The sequence below is a fragment of the Peromyscus californicus genome, unplaced genomic scaffold, assembly GCF_007827085.1.
Source record: "Peromyscus californicus insignis strain IS unplaced genomic scaffold, ASM782708v3 Scaffold_4__1_contigs__length_199733344, whole genome shotgun sequence".
In the NCBI taxonomy this organism is placed as follows: domain Eukaryota; kingdom Metazoa; phylum Chordata; class Mammalia; order Rodentia; family Cricetidae; genus Peromyscus; species Peromyscus californicus.
Genome location: NW_026294562.1, coordinates 15,079,157 through 15,103,270, shown reverse-complemented (window position 1 = coordinate 15,103,270; position 24,114 = coordinate 15,079,157). Strand labels below are relative to the sequence as shown.

The window sequence follows — 24,114 nt, the reverse complement described above, 5'->3', positions numbered from 1 at the left end:
GTTGTCTACACTGTTCAAGGCAAGCCTGAGTGCATGAAGACCCTGTCTTTTTTTTTTTTTTTCCAGAGCTGAGGATGAAGCCCGGGCCGGCAAGCTCTCTACCACTGAGCTAAATCCCCAACCCCGAAGACCCTGTCTTAAAACAACATTTTCTTTAAAAAAATTTTTTTTAAGAGAAATGATTTCTTTGGTAACAAGGAATGAAAAGAAATCCTTAATTTTTCTTTCTCTTTAAAATTGTAATTGATTTTGTTAGTTTTTTTTTTTTTTTTTTGATATTTACACAGTTATCTCCCTGTGTAGTCCTGGCTGATCTAGAACTTGCTTTGGCAACCATATGCTCTCTCGATCTGCAGCGGTTATCATGTCCCTGCCTTCAGCTTAAATTTGTGTTTAAAAACTATATCCGGCTTAAAGGCTTTTTATTACAATATAACATATACTGTAAAGTTCACAAAGCTAGATTTTTTACAGGAATGAAAACTGAAATAAAAAGTAACCACAGTTCAGCTCTCAATATTAGCAAACCTTACCAGTAACTCAGAAACTTCCTTCTTATAAATAGTATGTGCTTTTGAATTAAATACCTGGGCTTGAATCTTGAGAGTCTCCCTTCGTGTGTGATTTTAGCACAGCATTTAACCTCTTTGGGTTTTGGTTAAGCCGTCTATTAGCACCTCCACAAATCGCTGAATTAAAAGAACTCGTATCATGTAAAACGTCTATTTCAATGCCTGACTGTAGTCTGCATGCAATAAACGGTAATTATCAGGCATATGTAATAGAGACGGTAACCAACTCCACTTCCTGCGTGCCTTGCACTCAGTTTTGAAAAGTTGCTCGATCTCATTCCTTTTTCTCCATGCTAGCTCCTCCTCCTGCCGTAAATGGTCTGCCCCAGATGTCGTGAAACGCTCTACCCCGCCCTCCATGTGGCGAAAACGCAGTCACGCTTGACGGCGCGAGGTGGCTCAGCCGCAAGATGGCGGCGCTGGCGGAGGAGCAGACGGAGGTGGCGGTCAAGCTAGAGCCTGAGGGACCGCCGACGCTGCTACCTCCGCAGGCTGGCGACGGCGCAGGCGAGGGTAGCGGTGGCACTCCCAACAACGGCCCCAACGGCGGCGGCGGGAATGTGGCGGCGGTGGCGACGGCGGCCGGCGGGGATGGCGGGACCCCCAAGCCTGTGGTGGCTGTCTCTGCCGCTGCCCCGGCGGGGGCGGCCCCGGTGCCCGCCGCTCCCACGGAGGCCGGCGCTCCCCACGACCGGCAGACTCTTCTGGCTGTGCTGCAGTTCCTACGGCAGAGCAACCTCCGCGAGGCCGAAGAGGCACTGCGCCGCGAGGCCCGGCTGCTGGAGGAGGCAGTGGCGGGCTCCGGAGCTCCGGGAGAGTTGGACGGGGCCGGCACGGAGGCGGCTAGCGCGCTTCTCAGCCGGGTCACCGCTTCAGTCCCCGGCTCGGCGGCTCCTGACCCTCCGGGCACCGGTGCTTCGGTGGCCACAGTGTTCTCAGGTTCATCCTCAGGTCCTGTGGCTCCAGGAAAAGGTGAATCGCGGGGTCCCGGGAAAGGAGCGCCGGCGTGAAGGGGAGCTAGCCGGGAAGGCAAGGGCTGGCAGGCCTGCACCTCTGCGGGCTTGTTTTGAATTTCCTGGGCCCGCCTCTAGGGCCACATGCCCGCCCCTTTCTCTACGGCGCCGGCTGCGCAGTCAAACCCTCTTCTGAGCTGTCAGTTCCAGCCAGAGGCTGAGCAGAGCTGTGGAGCCGAGGGGAGGTGCCGGGAACCCGGGCTTGACAGAAGTGGGGGACCTTAGGGTTTCGGTGTTTTTACTCTTATTTAGATTTGTGAACCTTGGCTGGGTTCGCACGAACACTAATATAGTACTGTTACACTACCATACTATTACTGCAAGTACTTTCTATAGCTTGATTTTTTCATAGTTCCATAGTTCTCATCTCTCCCTTTGAGACAAGAAAACGGACCTGTTGAGCAAAGCTGGAAGGCTTGCTTTGGACCACACATCCAGAGTGATAGTAGTCAGTATTTCTCAGAATGTGGGCTAAGTGGTGTTAAGTGTTTTGGAGGATGTAAATTCCTGAGCATCACTTCAGGTGTAAACTGTCTAGGCGTGGAGTCTGGGAATCTGCCATAAGGGCTTCCAAGAAGTACTGATGTATGTTAACTTTTGAAAACCCTAACTTTACGGCTAGGTGTGGGGCAGACCTTTTTATCTCTGTTGCATTCCCTTGTGTGATGTCAGTTAAAGACATTTTTCCTAGTTTTTTTTTTATTAAGTAGGTTAATACGAGGCTAAGATGTAATGTAAAATGCCCAGTACTGAAAAAATTTAGTTCCTGAATCCAGGCCTGACAGTTCATCTCCACCTTTCTCCCAGAAACTGTTGTCACAAAATCCATACTGTAAAACACACTCTTAGAGTATGGTTTATCAGGTGAAGGCACCATGCTTGACCACCTGAGTTGGGTTCACCGAACCCACATGCTGGAAAGAGAGACTCAGCTACCTAAAAGTTGTCTTTCGCACACACCGAATTTAAAAAATTTAAACTCACACCTAGTATAAGTTCTCAAAAGAGATCAGTAGATACTAAATTAAGTTATCCAGTTTAGTGGTTCTAAACAAGTTCATCTGTATCTGTGAGAGCATTGCCAGACATGAAGTGTGAACACATGGCACTGTAATTTATGTATATAAATAGAAATGTGTCAATGTTTATAATGCCAGCACTTGGGATGCTGAGGCAGAAGAATTATGGTGAAATTAAAGCCAACCTACACTTAAGTACAGTTATGGGGGAAGGGAGTGATAAGTAAAAAAATGTGTGAACTGAGGAGGATCTTTTCTGTATGCTACATTTTGTGAATATATTATAACATAAGTTATATTGTTATTATATTATTTTTCTAATATCTCTCACATGTCCAGAAACTTGACTTATTTTTTATTTTTTTATTTTTATTTACTTATTTATTTATTTAGGTTTTTCGAGATAGGGTTTCTCTGTGTAGCTTTGCGCCTTTCCTGTATCTCACTCTGTAGACCAGGCTGGCCTTGAACTCATAAAGATCTGCCTGCCTCTGCCTCCCGAGTTATGGTATTAGAGGCGTGTGCCACCACCGCCCGGCTTGATTTATTTTTTTAGATCATACTCGAGAAACCAAGGAGGAAAAGAGACCATAAGAGTGACTACAAAATTATAACTTTTATTAGAATTTTTGCAGTAAAGAGTATGTATAACCACCAAAAAACTCCTAAAAGTGTATAACACTATAATTGTAATTTACTAAAATTTCCAACATCCAAACTCTGATTTGATTGAAAAAAGCATTATTGTTTTGTATTGCTATCTTACAAATAAATACTCAGCTTTGCTACCTTGAAATGATTGGTTATAGAAATTGTTTTAAGCATATACAATTGAGTTGTAGTCTTTTATAGTCTGGATGTTCCCTCTTTTCCTTGAAATGCTGATATTTTATATGAGGTAATTGATGTTTGAATATGAAGGTATTACAGGATTAGATCTATTACAGGAATGATACACAAAGCACTTGAGTGTGGTGTATGCCATTTGCACAGAGAAGATTAACATAATTTTTTTGCTTTGCACATTTATTTATTTATTTGGTGGGGTTGGGGGTTGAACCTAGGGCCTTGTGCATGCTAGACAAGTCCTATCCACTTAGCCCCAGTACCAAACCTACATGTACACTTTGTCTTTAAAATAGGGCAGTTTCAGGAAAAGTATTGACTTTTCTTGTTACTGATTTAAAAATGTAAGATAACAACAACAACATCAAAGATAAGTCAGGCAGTGGTGGCACATGCCTTTAATCCCAGCACTCCGGAGGCAGAGGCAGGAGCATCTCTGTGAGTTCGAGGCCAGCCTGGTCTACAGAGTGAGTTCCAGGACAGGCTCCAAAGCTACACAGAGAAACCCTATCTCAAACAAACAAACAAACAAACAAACAAAAAATTTTAAAAATGTAAGATATAGTTAAACTGAAGGGCTTTCGGCTTAGGTAACTAAAGACATGCTAAATCCCATTAAAGGGTTATATGATTGTGGGCTAGCAAGATGGCTCAGCATGACAAACTTAGGTGGATCCCTGAAACCTCCATTATGGAAGGAGAGAACCTCTGAGCTCCACTTGAGCACAATGGCTTGTCTCCCCCAACCCCCATACACAGTTTCACACATGTACACAAAATAAACAGATATAATACAAAATTTTTAAAAAGATACATAGAGAGATTGAGAGGAACGGGACAAACTTGAAAATAGCTCTCCTCTGAACATTAGCAAACCCTCCACGTTCACTTGGTGAATTTTAAAGGTCATTGTCTTAAAAGTTGTCATTCGTTTCTTAAACAGTTGGAAGTGTAGCTGTGGAAGACCAGCCAGATGTCAGTGCTGTCTTGTCGGCCTACAACCAACAGGGAGACCCTACAATGTATGAAGAATACTACAGTGGACTGAAACACTTCATTGAATGTTCTCTGGACTGCCATCGAGCAGAACTATCCCAACTCTTTTATCCTCTGTTTGTACACATGTACTTGGAGCTAGTTTATAATCAACATGAAAATGAAGCAAAATCATTCTTTGAGAAGTATGTGAATTTTAACATCTCTTATTTATCTATATATGTATGTATACACACACGTCTGTAACCACACAAATGTAAGACTGTAAAGCAGAAGGTACTTTGTGAAGGAGAGGTGCCTTGGGCAATATGAACCTAACAGGGCTAGGGGGGTTGATCTCCAGAGGAAGCCAGGCTTGAAGTGAGGTCTGAAGAAGGTCTAGGAATTAGCCAGATGAAGAGAAGACCATATCTGGAAGGTGTGTGTGTGGGGTGATCATAGTAGTTACAGATGCTAAAAGAGACTCAGTTGCTGGAGCAGGAAATGATGGGACGTTTGGTATAACATTAGCTGGGAGATTGGTTGGGACCTGAAACAACAGGCAGGTTCTTGCACTGTGTTCAGGGTTTTTGTCATCGGAATAATAGGGATTTGTATTGGATGAGATTAGATTTGGTTGAAAGTCACTGAAAACTCGATGTAAATAAAACTTTATTCTAAGAGCAATAGGAAACTGTGTTAGAATTATATTAGACTTGGAATGACTGACACCCGAAACAACAGAGGCTTATATACAATGGAAGTTTGGTTTTCTCGTAAGGGTAGGAAGTTCAAGGCTAATAGGTGAATTCTGGATCACCAGGAATGTGGCCTTCCTCAGTCTATTGTTCTTGTCATGTAGTTTCCACTGTGCGACACAAGATGATCCTCTAGTGGTAAGCAGTCCTAGCAGTATTCTAGTCAGCAAGGAGGGCACACATTCCTGGAAGATGCACATACTTCTTTTCCTAACTTTCCAGTTAGTGACCATCCCTGGCTACAAATGTAGGGAATACGGCCTTTCCTTAAGTATCTTTTCCCAGCAAATAGGTGTTTTATTATGAAGGAAGAAAGGAAAAATGAGCATTGGACAGTGAGGCATCTCTGCTCTATACATCATTAGAGGATAATTTCATAAATTGCATCTTTTGTTGTTCTTAAGACAGCATCTTACCCCATAGCCCTACCAGGCCTGGAACTTACTTTGTAGACCAGGCTGGCCTCAGACTGGCCGAGATCTGATTGCTTATCCCTTCTGAGTGCTAGTCCTGTAGGCATGTCCACCCACCACAGCCTGAGTATGCCTGTTGATGGAGGTGATACTCCTCCTCCGCTTTGACCATTTGCAAATATGTCAAGGCATTTTTGTTTGTCATAATAACTGGTAGGGGAGGAGGGAAGAAGGATGATTATTGCAGATGTATAGATAGTTCTACTTAGCTGAGAATTGCCCTGCCTAATATATTTATTAGTAGCATCCCTGTTGTGAAACAAGATTCTGCTAATGCAGGTGAAAAGTAGATTAATTCAACACTTGATGGGTTGGATGTGAGGCAAAGTATCATTGATAATCCAGGTATTCAGATAAGGATGCCTTCACTGACAGAAACCCCTAGAAGAGGACATGATTTGTCAAGTAGGAGAACTAATCTTTAGTTCCAAATTCAGATGTGCTTTTGACTAATTTAAGAACCGGTTAAGAACCAATAACCTTACCCAGCATGCTGGTACATGTCTTTAATCCTGACACTTAAGGAGGCAGAGGCAGGTGGATCTCTGAGTTTGAGGCCAGCCTGGTCTACAGAGTGAGTTCTAGGACAATCAGAACTACACAGAGAAACCCTGTCTCAAAAAACCAAAAAAGAACCATTACCCCAAGACTGGTCAGTCAGTAGTCACTCTGTCCCTGTATAATGTAACCCCTGACTCCCCCATAGAAAAGCTGAGAGGAGAGGAGGGACTAAAGCCATACATTGGTTTGAGGAGCTCCAATATTTAACAACCAGGTACAAGATATAAAAAAGAAAAGGGTAAAGGTGTTGACTTTCAGATGCCAAGGAGGCAGTGTTGAATTGCCTGAAGGGAGCTCTCCAGGGCAAGCAGTAGTGCTCGAAGCCTGGACTTAGCAAATAACAGAGTTGATGGTGATAGGGGAATAGCAGAATTCGTAAGCTATTGAATTCATTCATTAAACTTGGATTCCTAGCCAGGTGGCGGTAGTGCATGCCTTTAATCCCAGCATTCGGGAGGCAGAGCCAGGTGGATCTCTGTGAGCTCGAGGCCAGCCTGGACTACAGAGTGAGTTCCAGGACAGCCAGGACTGTTACACAGAGAAACCTTGTCTCAAAAACCAAAACAAAACAAAAACTTGGATTCCTAATTGAAGGTGCAAAAAGCATCTGTACTGTAGCTCAGCCCTCCCCCGCCAGCTGACAACAAAATTTCTAGAAGCTAATTTCCTTTGCAGTCATGTTATCATTCTTGCTTTTTCAGTCTCCTGAGATATCCATCTTCCTACGCAGGAAGCTGGCTATCCGAGGTTCTCTGTTCCCATTACAGATAGTCTGCTAGGATCCCATCCATGCCCGAATGAGGGTAAAACAAGCCAAGACTTGTAAAAATAAAAGTATATTTAAACTTATAAGTTATAACCAAGGTCAAAGACTTTATTTAATTGCCTTGGGAATAGTGAAATTATGAAAATGCTTATTGTTTGGTACCATTATTTGTTCTTTAATTTAACAATATTAAAATATTGATGTTTATTGGGTGGTGGTGGTGCATGCCTTTAATCCCAGCACTTAGGAGCCAGAGCCAGGCATATCTCTGTGAGTTCGAGACCAGCCTGGTCTACAGAGGGAGATCCAGGACAGGCACCAAAACTACACAGAGAAACCCTGTCTTGAAAAAACAAAAAACAAAAAACAAAAAAAAAAAAAAAAGATGTTTAATATGTCTTAATATAGGATGTAATTGAAATGTTTAGGCTTATGAGAATCCATGTACTGATTATTTCTGAGGCTGTGATAAGTACACTGAAGGCATATTATTTTCTACTTCTGTGTTTGTGTTTAAAATGTTCTATAATAAAATGTTTTGAAGAGTGGGGTTTTGAAAAAGCACAAAATTCAGTAAAGCAAGGGTTCTGACATTTTTATTTATTACCAAAGATGGTTTTCAAAAGAAATACATGCTAGTGGTGGGTCTGACGTTTGACTCAAATGTTTCATTCACTCTGCTTTGTTTCAAAACTTTCTCTTGAAATGTTTATGATACATTTCATTACATAAATTGGTCATTTTAAGGGTGAGTTTAGAAACTGAATTATAATCATTTTGAAATGTATTAGTGATCCTACAGCCTAGGCCAGGGTTATTTATATAGTTACATTATTGTAATATAAATATATATTCATAATTATATATTAATTACAGATTATTCTGGAATGATTTATAAATGTATGAGGGAGAAACATTATCTTAATGGCACACTGAAAAATAACTTTTTAAAATCACTAAAACAGGTTCCATGGAGATCAGGAATGTTATTACCAGGATGACCTCCGAGTATTATCTAGTCTTACCAAAAAGGAGCACATGAAAGGGAATGAAACCATGCTGGACTTTCGAACAAGTAAATTTGTTCTTCGTATTTCCCGTGACTCGTACCAACTCTTGAAGCGGCATCTTCAGGAGAAACAGAACAATCAGATATGGAACATAGTTCAGGAGCACCTCTACATTGACATCTTTGATGGGATGCCTCGTAGTAAGCAGCAGATAGATGCCATGGTGGGAAGTCTTGCAGGAGAGGCTAAACGAGAAGCTAACAAATCTAAGGTATGGGAGTAAATCTAAGAACTATTTAATGTAGACTGAAAATCATAGGATTTCCATTACATAACTTATACACTCTTCCTACAGCTAACTTGGGAATAACCTTACACTTTTTAAAATGTGTTGTGCTAGTGTATGTGAGGGTTTGGGAATGGTTGCATGTAACAGAACCCTAACTACAGCAGCTGAGACAAGCAAGGGTTTCTTTTTTTCCAGGGGTGGGGATGGGGTGAGGGTGGCATAATAGTTCTAAAGCGTGCGTGTATGCCCACACACATTCACAAATGGCTGCGATAGCATTGCAGCTGAATCCAGGGACAGGTAGAGAGCACAACAAAAGGTCTGCCAAGTCTCTTTAAAACCAGGACAACAGGTGGACTTGTTTGCCTTTTTGTTGTTTAATTAATTTATTTATTTATTTATTTATTTTGTTTTTTTATTTTAACTTTTTTGTGTTTTTTTTTTTTTTTTTTTTTTTTGACAGGGTTTTTCTGTGTGTAGCCCTGGCTGTCCTGGAATTTGTTATGTAGACCATGCTGCTGTTGAACTCACAGAGATCCACCTGCCTCTGCCTCCCAAGGCTGGGATTAAAAGCATATGCCACCACACCCAGCTTGGCCTTTATTTCTAATTAAAACTATTTGTGGTATACTTCTATGAATATCTCTTGGTTAGAATTATGTTATAGCTGCAAGAGAGCCTAAAAAGAGAAATGATTTAACCAAACACATTGAAGAAAAGTTAATTTAAAAAAACGTTGATTCTTTTGACTTGCAGGTATTTTTTGGTTTATTAAAAGAACCAGAAATTGAGGTGCCTCTGGATGATGAGGATGAAGAAGGAGAGAATGAAGAAGGAAAACCTAAAAAGAAGAAGCCTAAAAAGGATAGTATTGGATCTAAAAGCAAAAAACAGGATCCCAATGCCCCCCCTCAAAACAGGTGGGGAAGAAACTTACATGGAGGTGAAGGCTGTCACAGAGGGCTGAGTTTGTTACTATCCAAAGAGTGATTCCTAGCCTGTTTTCTCCTCCAGGATCCCTCTTCCCGAGTGGAAAGATTCAGACAGACTGGACAAAATAATGAATATGAAAGAAACCACCAAACGTGTGCGCCTTGGGCCCGACTGCTTACCCTCCATTTGTTTTTATACATTCCTTAATGCTTACCAGGTTAGTAAAATAATTGGATAATTTCTTCCAGAAGTGTCGGGTAAACTGGCGATTTACTATTGAGAGAAAGCAACCAAAGTGGAATTTTATTATTTAAACTTTTGGCATTATTTAATTTAAAAACGAAGGAAAGCCAGTATGGTGTTGCGTGCCTTTGAGCCCAGCATTCTAGGCAGAGTCAGGTGGATCTCTATGAGTTCAAGGGCAGCGCGTGGTCTACATAACAAGTTCCAGGACAGCCAGGGCTACAAAATAGAGAGACTCTGTCTTAAAAAAAAAAAAACCAAAAAAAAAAAAAAAAAAAGAAAAGAAAAAAAAAGCAATGACACTGGTCAGAATAGATGTCTGAGTTTAAAAGCCTTTAGCAGCTTGTGAGAGTCAGAATCCTGCTTATACTTGACCCTTGATGATTGACTGAAGTTCTAACCTTTGAGGAAGCTCAGCTGGTTCGCCTTTTGAACTTGGTTTAAGTATTAATATAAAATTGGCATTTTTAATTAATTCTAAATGTTTTTGTTGACTTCTTATAATAGACTACTGAGGATACATCTAGTAAAGTAAAAAGTTATTTACATTTACTTCCTTTTATGAATTCCAAATAGAGTGCAAAAAGTGGGTGATAACACGCTCTTCATGTCTGTGCCATCAGACAGTAGATTCACTGGAGAATGGTGTAGTTGGAACTTTCTTTGGGCTGCCAACCAGCTCCCAAATAAAGACATGGAGACTTACTATTAATTATGAATGCTTGGTCTTAGCTTAGGCTTGTCCCACTAGCTCTTTTAATTTAATTTAACCTGTTTCTATTCATCTACATTTTGCCTAGGGGCTTTTTTTTTTAACCTTTTTTTCATTCTGTATACCCTACTTTCCTGCTTCCTTTTGGCTGGCTGGTCCCTGGCCATTTCCCTGGCATCTTGCCCTTACCCCCTCCTATTTACTCTCCTTGCCTGGAAGTCCTACCTATACCTCCTCCTTTGCTATTGGCTGTTCAGCTTTTTATTAGACCAATCAGATGCCTTAGGCAGGCAAAGTAAAACAGCGACACATCTTTACATGATTAAACAAATATTCCACAACATAAAAAATTCAACACATCTTTACATAGTTAAACAAATGTAACACATCTTTGCATAGTTAAGCAGATATTCTGCAACAGAATTTAATTTAGATATTCTTTAGTTCTACGTACTTTTTTGAGAACTTCATCCATGAACACTACATGTATATCTCTCCTGCCCCTCCATCTCTCCCTCAACTCCTCCTGTGTCCCCCACATAATGGTCTCTTCTTAATTATATTCATGTATATACATAAATGTGTATATATGTATATGTATAGTTATATATACAGGTGTGCATTTAACCTTGCTTGTATGTTCATGTATTCAGATACCAATTTTTTTTCTTACTGTCAGGGCCTCACTGCAGTGGATGTCACTGATGATTCCAGTCTGATTGCTGGAGGATTTGCAGATTCGACTGTCAGAGTGTGGTCTGTGACACCTAAAAAGCTTCGTAGTGTCAAACAAGCATCAGGTAACTGAGATGACTTATTGGTGTAAACTTGAAATTAGTCTATTCCAATTTGATTCTATGGAATGTAGACAGGAAGTTGTGATCTTTGCAAGGGAAACATTCTCAGCTGTCCCTGGTGGTATAGGCCTGTGATTATAATCTGCGTAGGAGTATGGAACAGGAGGATTGAGAATTCAAGAACTGGGCAGGTGAGATGACTCATCAGGATAAGGCCCTTGCTGCTGAGCCTGATGACCTGAGTTTGATTCCTGGAACCCACATGTGGGAGAGAACTGTCTCCCACAAGTTGTCCTCTGACCTGTGTGCACCCACATAACCATATACACTAAATAATTTAAAATAAAGAGTGAGTTCAAGGACTGCCTGGACTGCAGAGCAAATTCAAGGCCAGCCTGCAAAACTTAGATATTAACAGTCTTAAAACAAACACCAAACCAAGATGACATTTCCAATAATGAAAGAGCCATGGGGGTGACAATGATTAACCAGTTGGCCCTCAGTTCTCTCATGTGTAGAATGAAGGAATTCGGTCAGACAACCCTTTTTTGTGGGGGTGGAGGATGGAGGGTTTCCAGACAGGGTTGTTTCTCTGTGTAACAGCCCTGGCTGTCCTGGAACTCGCTCTGTAGACCAGGCTGGCCTTGAACTCAGAGATCTGCCTGCCTCGGCCTCCTGGAGTGCTGAGATTAAAGATGTGGGCTACCACCGCCAGACTTTAAGATTTGTTTTTATTATTTTATGCATATAAATGTTTTGTCTGAATGTAGGTCTGCGTACCACCTGTGTGCCTGGTGCCTGAGGAGGTGATGAACCTCCATGTGAGTGCTGGGAATCAAACCTGAGTCTTTTGCAAGAACAAGAAATGCTCTTATCTACTGAGCCAACTCTCCAGTCCTTGTCAGATAACTCTGTAAAGTTAAAACTAATATCTGATGATTATTTGCCTGTAAATTTTAAGAAAACCTTAGTGAGGACTGGGAGGGTCCTGCAAGTTTTCCTCTGACATCCACATGTGTGTGTGTGTGTGTGTATGTGGCATCCATGTTTCAAATCCACATTGATACACCCAAGTGCTGAGGCAAATGGATCACCCTAAGTTCAAAGCAGACTGAGCTACATAGTCAAGACTGTCTCAAAAATCAGAACAAGAGGCTGGATAGATGAGGACTCAGTGGTTGAAAGCACTGACTTGTTGCAGAGGACCTGGGTTAGATTCCCACCACCTCGGTGACTCACAACCAGGCAGCACTCCAGTTCCAGGGGCTCAACACATGCATGTGGTACATTCATCTACATGCATGCAAAACACTGCAAAACAAAAACAAAAACCCAAACCTCTAATAAGGTCAGGATTTGTAAAGCATTTTACTGCTATTTTTCCTTAACAATACATTTAAATTGTTTTCAGATTTTTACGAAATGTAGCATAGTAGGCAAACTAAAGAATCAGTCCTGGTTCTCATACTGAGTAACTATGTGGTCTGGCAGATGATTATTAACTGTTTGAAGGCTCATTTTATTCTGTACAAGGGACTGTATCACTGACTTTAAGAGGCTTTAGCATAGTGGTGATTGGTGCATAGGAAGAAATGTTGAAATGTTAGTTCTGAGCTATGATGGGGTTGCCTTAAAGTATTTTAATGAACGAACCTAAAATAATATTTCTGGACCTTTTTAGATCTTAGTCTTATAGACAAAGAATCAGATGATGTCTTAGAAAGAATCATGGATGAGAAAACTGCAAGTGAGTTGAAGATTTTGTATGGTCACAGTGGGCCTGTCTATGGAGCCAGCTTCAGTCCGGATAGGTAAAATACAAACAAAATTAAATACTGATAAACAGTATTGAGATTTAAAAGTTAACTGCTGGAAATAAAATGCAAATGCCTAGACACTTTTTAGAAAAACATCATGATTGCCTGTAGTTCAGTATCTTTTAGAATCTTACCATTTGCTAATTTATCTTGGGGTACTGGTATATAAAATAGCAACTAAGTATATACTAAATTTACAGAATCAAGATGCACAGTCAGGGCTCACCGGTTTCAAATTTTAGCTTTATCTTTGAATAACCCTCTAATAGAGGTTGAATTCCTTGAGTTCTTGGATTGTTCTTGTGACACTTTGTGAAATGTAACACAAACCCCTCATACTGAAGCACTCGCTTTCTGTGATGGCAAGAGTGAAGAGGGCTGGGTGTGGTGGGAAGTGATGTCATCCCAGCTTCTCTAGAGGCTGGGGGAGAAGACTGTGGTTCAGGGTCAGCTGGGCAGCATAGCCAGACCATGTTTTGAAAAAACAGAACCATATGTGTTTAGGTAGTTTTTTGATTTTCATTTCTAACTTACTGCAAAAATGACTGGGAGGGGGTATTTTCATCCATATTATCATCTGTATTCTACTTGGATAGACAGTAGTTTTTAACCACCAAAATTTTCATTGCATTTATGAGATCTTGAGAATTTATATATATATACATATATATGTATATATATGTATATATATATAAATTTAATAGGATTTAGCCAGATGGTACATTTTACTTGAAGAAAAATACCAGATTTCAGTGAAAACAGTTGGCTTTTGTATTTTTCCCTGAGAAAGGTAGAATAATAGCACTCTGCATGTGAGTAGAGCCCTGGTTGAGTGCTAGGCATGTAGTCTACTACTGAGCTACACCTCACTCCTTTTTTTTTTTTTTTTTAAATATAGCCCATGCAGATTGGAAATAGCATCCAAAATTGATGTATCTCATTTCTCAGACTGTCTTGGTAACCATACTTTTTGTTATTCTCAATTACTTTTTTGGTGTTTTGAAACAGGATCTCATGCTATTGCCTAGACTGGCCTTGAATTTGCAGCATGCCTCCTGCCTCAATCTCCCAAATTCTGAGATTACACATGAGCCATCACACTCTTTACTATTTTTTCTTTTCTAAAGTACTGTGACCCCCTCCCCATAGTCGCTATAGTGTTTTGTTTTTTTTTTTAAATAATTAGCTTTATACAGTAGGTGTTTAGGATATAGTATAACAGTATTTCACTTAACAGTTTAGTACTTTTAGCTGTTGGTATCTACAGTGAGTTCTAAATATAAATAAAGAGGTGGGGATGAGATGGCTCAGTGGGTAAAGTGCTTGTCATACAAGTGTGAAGACCAGATTTTGGATCCCCAGCACCCACATAAATGCTGGACTGGCATGGCAGCCCTCCTGTAATCCCAGTATTCTGGAGCTGGAGATGGGATCTCTGGAGAAAACTGACAAGCTCTGGGTTCATCTGGGAGATTGCTCAAGGAAGACACCTGAATATGCCCATGCATACCTCATACCACACACACAGGTGAGGGGGCTAAGGATGTATAGTTCAGTGGTAGAATTCCTGCCTGTCATGTGCAAGACCCTAGGTTCAGTCCTCGGCACTATGTGCGCATTTCCACGTGCATGTGTGTGCACATACACTGAGATATACCTGGGTGTATGCCACTTGCTAAAATGTGAGAATGAGAAGAAACTTGGACAGGTAACCACGTTACTCTGGAAATCAAACATATCACCTCCTCTCTTCAGGAACTATCTGCTCTCCTCTTCAGAGGATGGAACTGTTAGACTCTGGAGCCTTCAGACGTTTACTTGCTTGGTGGGATATAAAGGACACAACTATCCAGTATGGGACACACAGTTTTCTCCTTATGGATATTATTTTGTGTCAGGAGGCCATGACCGAGTAGCTAGGTAAGAACACTATGATCTAATGGGGTTTACACACTGAATAATAACTGTTTCTTGTTGAGAATACAAAGTCCAGGAAATCTCATTTTCATATTTAGGATTAACTTTTTGAGAAGATAAGTATTTACAGCTGTAGTTTGAAATGAATGTGAAGAGAGTATTACCCATTATGTGTACACCAAGGGTCCTGCTTTAATGTAATATATAACATGTTCCCCACGTCAGAGCATCTTTATGTCTCCTGTTACCCCTAAGTTCCCATTGACATAATTCTATGTGGTTGTCCAAACTACAGGAAAATGGTTTTCTGTGCATTAGGAGTGGAAAGGAAGGTGGGTATACAAAGAATAATTTACATGCCAGCTGGAGAGATGGCTCAGAGATTTAGAGCCCTGATTGGTTTTCCAGAGGACCCAGGTTCGATTCCTAGCACCCAAATGGCAGCTCACAACTGTCTGTCACTCCAGTTTCAGGGGATCCGACACCCTCACAGAGTCATGCATGTAGGCAAAACACCAATGCACATAAAATAGAAATAAATTGTTTAAGCACTTGGGAGGCAGGGCAGATCTCTGAGTTTGACGCCAACCTGGTCTATAGAGTGAGTTCTAAGACAGCCAGTGCTACACAGAGAAACTCTGTCTTGAAAAGCCCAAAACAAAAACAAACAAAAAATTTCCATGCCAGTATTCCTAGTGCTCTAGAGCAAGGCATGGTGGCACATGCCTTTAGTCGTAGCACTTGGAAGGCTAAGGTACGGGGATCTATGAGTTCAAGGTCACTCTGATCTGCATATTGAGTTCCAGGACAGCCAAGGCTACATAGTGAGAGCCTGTCTCAAAGAAGATAAAACAAAAAACAAACCCAAATCTACCAGCACTCTGTAATGTGGAGACAGGACAATGAGTTCAAAGCAGCTTGGGCTATGTGAAACCTTGTCTCAAACAAAAAAAAAAACCCAAAATGTTAGGCCCAGTCTTTCTGTCATCTTCAGTTAAATGGCAAGAAGGAATCATTTCGAATTGACTTTCACCTGGATATAATTTATATTTTGGGTTGAATTTTATTTCAATTAATTGCTATTATTTCTTATTTTCCATTAACAAAGGCTTTGGGCTACAGATCACTATCAGCCTTTAAGGATATTTGCTGGCCATCTCGCTGATGTGAATTGCACTAGATTTCATCCAAATTCAAACTATGTTGCTACGGGCTCTGCAGACAGAACTGTGAGGCTCTGGGATGTCCTCAATGGTAACTGTGTAAGGATCTTCACTGGACACAAGGTATCTTACACCTTCATTATTCCAGCACACATAGATGCTTTGAAGTCAAAATATTTAACAAGTAGCATACATACTTTTAAAGTAACATTCATGTCACTAAACTAGAGTTCTGTCTTGGCCTTATCAGATGTACTTAACCCTATTTTGCTCTTTTCTAGGGACCAATTCATTCCTTGACATTTTCTCCCAATGGGAGATTCTTGGCTACAGGAGCAACAGATGGCAGAGTCCTTCTTTGGGATATTGGACATGGCTTAATGGTTGGAGAATTAAAAGGCCACACTGATACAGTGTGTTCACTTAGGTTTAGTAGAGATGGTGAAATTTTGGCATCAGGTAAATTTTAATGGCTTTGGGGTAAAGGTTTAGTTTTCATTAAAAAAAAAAAAAAAAACAAGGCAAACACAAAGTATACATGGAAAAGGTCAGACTCTAGATGTGACAGATCCACACTAACATTTTCTTTGGCTTTTTTAGGTTCAATGGATAATACGGTCCGGTTATGGGATGCCATCAAAGCATTTGAAGATTTAGAGACTGATGACTTTACTACAGCCACCGGGCATATCAATCTACCTGAGAATTCCCCGGAGTTATTGTTGGGTACATACATGACCAAATCCACACCAGTTGTCCACCTGCATTTTACTCGAAGAAACTTGGTTCTAGCTGCAGGAGCTTACAGTCCGCAGTAAACCAGCGGTATTAGAGACCTTTTGGAAGCTACTGTTTGGAAAAGGGAGACTAAAAGCAAATACCTCAGTGATTAGTATTTAAGCTACAAAGAATGTTTTTGTCTACATGGATCTGGGAGTATGCTGCTTGGAAAATCTGAATAGGACAGTTCCACGTTTCTATAGCAACCACATTTAACTAATTTCCGTTAGTTGAATAAGAGGTATTATGTTCATGGAGGGGACATTTATGGTGCTTTGGATTGTGTGGAAACTATGCATCTTTCTGTTCAAATGCTATTTTAATTTATTATGTTTAGAACGGAAATCAATTTGATTTAAACAATTTATTCTGCTTCAAGATTCAAATTAAGAAATATAGTACCATCTTGAGTAGTGAAAGAATTCTATGAGCATGTGTGTGTCTGCTGTAAAACGAAGTTACTGTACGGCACGCAAGCCTTGTGTTAAACGACCCACTAACATGCTTTCCTTCACCATGACTAGTGGGATGTATGTAACTGGGTAGGGACTACAGTTCCCAAGATCTAAGTACCAACCATCCACCGACATCTCAATTCCTACCTTGTAAGTTCTGAGTGCAAACACTCTACAAGCCAGGTGAAGAGATTTAGCTCCCATACTCTATCTACTTCAACTGACATGGCTACATACAACCTAGTACACTTGAAGTCAGACAGACATTTCAGTTGCTTACCTCCAGTACTGAGCCTTGCTTTGGAAAACTAAGAGATTTAGACCAAGTCACTGCCAGTTTTTGCCTTTGTTGCATTTTGTACAGTTTTATATTTTTGATATCTTGTAAATAAAGACAACGAGCTTTTCCAGGTTCATAATTTATTGTACAAATTGAGTATTACATGATGAATTGACATCAGCTTCTTCAGGCATGGGACTAACAGGTGAGGTCAGACATTTCAAAATCCTATAAAAAAAGCAAAAACAGTTTGACATGAATGTGTTCCACGTTCCACTCTATTTTCATGACAATCAGTTATTATCACAAATCCCCCAAATACAATGTAAATTCACCAGATTCTCAAGAGTCAGGAGGGCAAGTATATAAATAGTATGATACACGTCTGTTACTTAGTTTTCAAGATACAGTTTTGATGGGGTACTACTACCTCTCCAAAGTTAGGAATAACTTCAAGCAGAAAACTGGGCAAAGTACCCAAAAGGAATAGGCATAGACTAGACTACACAGTCCCCTAAATTTAATGGATTTAAGATGAGTAAAGTTCTTAAGAGCAGAACAAAAGTAAGTGAAGACAGAATTAGATCGTCTCTAGCCTTCTGGCTTTCTGCACAGTTGCTGCCAACACCACATGTACTGACTTCTGGATAGATCAAAGGGGACTGTAAGAAAATCTTAAAGGGGCTTACTGGGGGAGGGGGAGAGTATTCATGAAAATGTAAAGCTACCAAAACCCAGCAAATATTTGCAACTTCATATACTAAAGGTTGGTCTGGGTTGGAGCTGTCACTCGGGCAGAGTAGCTTAGCATCTGCCAAGGCCCTGGGTTTGATCCCCAGTACCATAAGTTTCACTTGTATTCCTTTTTTCTTTTTAAAGACTTTGTTTTTAGTTATGTGTGTTTATGTATCAGAGTCCAGAAAAGGGTTTTAGCCTGGAGTTACAGAGTTGTGAGCTACCTGGCAGCATGCCAAGTCCTCTGTTCTTATAGTTCTTGCAGAACTTTTACCACTGAGCCCCTCTCCAGGCTGCCCTGGGCATGGTAGCACATGCCTGAAATCCCAAAACTCAGCAGGTTGAAGAGGAATTGCCACAACTGTGAAACCATTTGAGCTGTAAGCAAGACTGTCTCAAAACCTAAACAAAACCCAACCAAAACTAAATTACATAAGAAGCTTATAGTTGAGCTGGGGAGACCATGAAAGGTCCGAGTTTGATCCCAAGAACTTATGCTAAACAAAAACAAAGCCAACTGCAGTGGCGCGTTTGTAACTCTAGCACTCTTAGGTAGAGGCTGCGGGGAGTGGGCACGCCTGATAGCTGGGCATGCACAGTGCAACAGGACAGCAGAAACGAGACCTGCCTCAACAAGGGAGAACCAGCTCCCCAGAGCTGTCCACACCCTTCCACATCAGTGTCATGGCATCTGAGTGTGCAAGGGCACAAGCTCCCAAAAGTAAAACACACAGGTCATCTAACTGTGTTGAGACAAATGGCGAGAGAAAAAATACTTTAATAAAACTAAGGGAATTTTTTTAACATACCAATTTAGCAAAAATCAGACTACACTGGCTGAGGTAAAAGACAAACCCTCTTACAAAGCTAAGTGTCCCATAATTCTCTGGGAAAGCACTTAAGCCTGAGGAAACACATGGACAACACTCCAAGCTCAAAACCATAGTGTTGTAATACCTTTCTTTCTTTTTCTTTTTTTCTTTTGGTTTTTTGAGACAGGGTTTCTCTGTGTAGTTTTGGTGCCTGTAGACCAGGCTGGCCTCCAACTCACAGAGATCCGCCTGGCTCTGCCTTCCCAGTGCTAGGATTAAAGGCGTGCGCCACCACCACCCATGCCTTTCTTTGGTGGGATTTTTGTTTTTGAGTCAGAGCAGACTCAAACTCACAGTGATCCTCCTGCTTCACCCTCCCCAGTGTTGCAGGGATTACGGGTATGAGACACTACACCCGGCTCCTTGTTTTCCTTCTCGGAACAGTTTTGAGACCATGTCTTGCTATGTAGCACAAGCTGTTCTTGAACTTGCAATCCTCCTGTCCCTGTCCCCTACTGTTGAGCTTAGAGGTGGACATTATACCCAGTGTCTGCTTTCAGGTATGCAATAAATTTCAGAGTGCCAATAATTTATTTTTTATAAGTCAAGAAAACACCTCAACACCAAATGGCTAAGTTACAACCTTAAGTGGTAATTCCTTACCATTTATGTTGCCTTCACAGCTGGGGTTTTTTTAGGCCTTAACTTGAAGTATAAGACCAACAAAGCAATGCCTCCATATGTGGCCAGTACACACTGAGAAAAAAAGAAAGATGTAAACGAAAGCTGTCACATCTCTATTATTCTAAGATATAAATGCTTAAAGATGTAATTGATACTTACATTCATTCTACCTGTGAGAGTGTAAGAGTTGAAATACTTTTTAATACCAGTGAACTGGAATTGGCCATCACTTTCTGGACCAGCCATGACTTCTATCTAAAAAAAAAAGTAACACTATTGATTTGGGTGCATTTATAAGTAAATAGAATTCTTTCAGTTGGAACCCATGTCACCTCCGTGGTTCAGCTGACACTGTCCTCTGACTCAGTACAGCTTCATGTTCGTTATCCATCCAGTGTTACAGTAAACACTGCATTAAATCACTTTTAAGAGCAGCTGAAAGCTGGAGCTTGTCATGCTTTTCAAGCTCTCTGATAGTAAACACCAACTGAACAGAGTGACATGTTATCCCAGTTTTTCTTACTATAAATCACTTTAGGGCTTCCATGGGAGACAGCACATTTACTGATGATACTCTATCAGTCACCCCTTGTATCCAAACAGATAAAGGAATTGAGTGTAAACAATGGAGCCAAAAACTCCTGAAGAAAACTGATTAATATTTTACTTGTCTTTGGAAAGAGAAATATAAAGGAAAGGAAGTATAAAATGGGAGTCAACCTCACAAAAAAAAAAAAAAAAAGAAATATAAGATCAGCCTGGTGTGGCACAGGTATTAATCCCAGCACCAGGGAGGCTGAGACAGGCTGATTTCTGTGAGAGTTTCAGGCCAGCCTCATCTATAGGGGAACTTCCAGGCCAGGTGGGCTAAACAGGAGGCCCTGTCTCTCAAAAAGAAAAAAAGAAAAGAAAGAAAGGTAAAACCAAACCAATATTTAACTACCAAACTAGCATAGATAACTTACAATCAGCTGTATTAAAGCTGGGGTTTAACACTTGGTGCGCTGTTAACTAGAACAACAAACATTTAGAGTGTCTACTAAATTATGTCTAGCTGGCTCATTTCCTCTCCAAGAGTTTACCTTTCAGAAATATCACAAGGCAGAAATATATGCTTCACAAATCGTCACTGAACACTGTTCACGAAAGTGGAAAGACCAGAAATAATTCAACACGGACTGATAAATGACGACTGCTATTGAGGAAACTATGTGTACAGATCTGTGTACCATGGAAGAAGGCCCCAAGTGATAAATATTACAAATCAATTCTACTTCTGGGTATCCCAGGAAAGAGGATCCTTAGACAAGCTGGTAGCAATGTGAACTGGTACAGCCACTATGGACGTCAGTGTGGAGGAGTCTCAAAAAACTAAAAACGGAACTACCACACAACCCAGTTATTCTACTCAAGATATACTTGAGAGATTAAGTCAACACACTGCAAAGATACTTTCATATCCATGTTTACCACTAGACTATTCACCATAGCTAAAAACTGAACCAGCCTAGATGTCTATCAACAGATGAGTAGATAAGGAATATGTGGCACATATATAGTGTAATTTTATTCAGCCATGAAGAAAAATCAAATTATGCAAGCAGGAGAATGGATACAAGAAATTCAATGTCTTCTCTTGTACATAGACCCTAGATTTAAATATATACATATATATGTATATATACGTCTGCGTTAAGGGTGTGGGGAGAGGGAGGAAAACAGAAGCAATTTAATAACGTGTGAAAGGAGATGGGGCACTATTTGGCTGGAAGTAGGGGACCATAAAGAGTCAGGTGGGGTGGATGGAGGGGACAGTGAGGGAAAAGGATGAAAAATACAGTAAAATGACACATTATTTGCTAACTTAAACAGCAGACACAAATTCAGAACGCCACAGCAGAATTCAAAACCATTCAAAGCTTTGTAGGTATAACTGTCTATCTACTATGACCAAACCACAGATCCTAGTGACAACTTGGACTAGCTGTTCAAGGTCCAGACAAGACTGGTAGACTGGCTGGCTCAGATGAAATGGAAGTAGAACAGTAAGGGTGTTGTTGCTATGGAAACTGGCATCCCTTTGTTTACCATTCAAAGGGCTTCAGAAGCACTCATGCTCAAAGATCTCCCAACAAATTTTCAGACCTTAATTTTGAACATTTTTCAGAATGGCTACTGGGACAGTGAAGGAAATCTAACTTTCTCTGGGTCCCTTTCACAGACCTTGGCCAATCTAGCCAAAGCAGGAAAATCACCATTAAAAAACAAACAGCCGGGCGGTGGTGGCGCACGCCTTTAATCCCAGCACTCGGGAGGCAGAGCCAGGCGGATCTCTTTGAGTTCGAGGCCAGCCTGGACTACCAAGTGAGTTCCAGGAAAGGCGCAAAGCTACACAGAGAAACCCTGTCTCGAAAAACCAAAAAAACAAAAAACAAAAACAAAACCCCCCCCCCCATGTTTGTCAAGTTTCTCTACTAAAGCATTCTTTTCCATTCATTTCATGATACATTTTTTAAAGTTATGAAGTAGGTTCTCCTGAGAAACCTTACAGAAACTCATGAACTGGTACCTCTGTTATGCGCATAATTGGGCAATAGTGAGGCGCTTTAAGTTTCATTCTACAAGTATTCCAAAGACAACTAATTCTGACTTCAGAACAAAAGAATGGCATAAGAACTGGGATCTTAAAGGAGAACACGCCAGAAGCTTAGATGGAGGAAGAGCAGCGATGTTGCTGGTGAGATAACAATGGTATTATTTGGTTTTTCAAGGCAGGGTTTCTCTGTGTAGCCTGGCTGTCCTGAAACATGCTCTATAGACCAGGCTGGCCTTGAACGCAGAGATCTGCCTACCTCTGCCTCTTGAGTGCTGGGATTAAAGGCGTGCACCACCACCCCACCAGCAAACAATGGTCATATTAAGGCTTAAAGCACATAGGTCTGCATCTTACAACAAACCGCATATTGTTTTAGGGCAATGACCAGGAACCTTTTTGTTAACACTGCCCTTTATGGGATATTTTTATTTTTTAAAAGACAGGGTCTCAATATGTAGCGCCAGATGGCTTGAACTTACTACATAGACCAGGATGGCCTGGAACTCAAGAGATTTGACTGCCAGCTTTGGAACTAAAGGCATAAGCCATTCACACCTGGCAACAGGAATAAATGAACTAAAATGTGCTCTCCTTGAAATCACGTGCAAGTTTAGAGACACACAATGGTGAAAAGATGACCTAAGACTAATACTTGTGAACCTGTGATTTAATATTTTTTTTCATTTAATATTGTTAAACAGCAGCCCATAAGAAAGTCTAACCAGGGGGCTGGAGAGATGATTAAGAGGTTAAGCCTGCTCTTCCAGAGGTCCTAAGTTCAATTCCCAGCAACTACATGGTGGCTCACAACCATCTATAATGAGATCTGGTGCCTTCTTCTGGTGTGCAGGCATACATGCAGACAGAACACTGTATACATAACAAATACCCTCTCCCTGTGAAATGGGTGTTTCATTAAAGGTTCCTGTATATAGATAGCTATTCTCCTGTCTTACAAACATCTGCCTGGAGTAGTGAGATCACCAGGCAGAAGTAAAAGGAAAGAGACTCAAAGGCTCCCAGGGACCACAAGCAACAGCTTTTTGTAGAAGCCTTTCCACTGACTCCTAATGCTGCGACCTTTTAATAGAGCTCCTCCTTTTGTGGTGATCCCCAATTATAAAATTATTTTTGTTGCTACTCCATAACTGTAACTTTGTTAGTTATGAATCATAATGTAAATATTTTTGGAGATAAAAATCTGTCAAATGGGTCGAGACCCATAGGTTGAGAACACGTCTGGAATAGACTCGACTCTAACCCGTTTGTCGCGCCCAGGCCTTAAGAACCGCAAGGGCCACTCCGCGTTTACTCTGGCTTTGACAAAGGCTGCCGCGCAGTTAAGGAAGAGCTAGCTTCCTGATCGCAGCCCAGAGGAAAGAAATAGTTATGGCCATATAGGCCAAGACACATGAATTTTGCCAGAGATGGGATGAGAAGCCACAGTTCGCGCACAACACCGTCCGGATGACCTTGGGGAGCTCCCCCTCGACGGGTCTCAGCCCAACCCACATGGAAAATGGAACACAAGGCTCTCCGCGAACCGGGCGAGCCTTGGGGCACATGAACCTCGCGGTGCTGAGACTTCCCAAATGCACCTCGAGGCCCGGACCCTCATTTTCTCCAGCGTCTTTCCCATTCCCCACCGTCCCCTCCCCGCAAAGCGAAGACTTCTCCTTGTTGCGAGGCGGGGAAAACAGCCAGATTCTAGTCGGCCCTGCGAAGCCCAGTCACCGGTCCGAGCCACCGAGAGCCCTTTCTCACCCACCTTCGCCGAAATCACAAATTCCGCAGCTGATGTCCTTCAACAAACCCAGCAACCAGCTCGGCCCGACCGGAAGACACCGCCTCCCTCCCATGCGACGGACAGGCCGCGGCGACTGGCCCTCTACGTTGATTGGCTATAAC

The 24,114-nt window shown here is 41.3% G+C and overlaps 2 protein-coding genes across 3 annotated transcripts; one reads left to right on the top strand and one right to left on the bottom strand.

The window, feature by feature from the left end:
* Positions 1–290: 290 nt before the first annotated feature.
* Taf5 (TATA-box binding protein associated factor 5) lies at positions 291–17,505 on the top strand. The gene is made up of 11 exons (XM_052760573.1): positions 291–1,544; positions 4,394–4,631; positions 7,949–8,264; positions 9,039–9,202; positions 9,297–9,432; positions 10,850–10,970; positions 12,649–12,778; positions 14,540–14,704; positions 15,810–15,987; positions 16,146–16,323; positions 16,465–17,505. Exons 1-11 carry the CDS (start codon positions 983–985, stop codon positions 16,680–16,682), a joined length of 2,406 nt encoding a protein of 801 aa, XP_052616533.1. The 5' UTR covers positions 291–982; the 3' UTR covers positions 16,683–17,505.
* Atp5mk (ATP synthase membrane subunit k) lies at positions 17,503–24,094 on the bottom strand. 2 transcript variants are annotated; one of them, XM_052760577.1, is made up of 4 exons: positions 23,975–24,094; positions 19,770–19,865; positions 19,590–19,682; positions 17,503–17,607 (listed from the first exon to the last, which is right to left on the bottom strand). In XM_052760577.1, exons 2-3 carry the CDS (start codon positions 19,854–19,856, stop codon positions 19,593–19,595), a joined length of 177 nt encoding a protein of 58 aa, XP_052616537.1. In that variant the 5' UTR covers positions 19,857–19,865; positions 23,975–24,094; the 3' UTR covers positions 17,503–17,607; positions 19,590–19,592. The 2 variants fall into 2 exon arrangements, with proteins under 2 accessions (XP_052616537.1, XP_052616535.1); XM_052760575.1 differs by having other exon boundaries at positions 19,770–19,861; positions 23,975–24,091.
* Between the last annotated feature and the right edge of the window lie 20 nt (positions 24,095–24,114).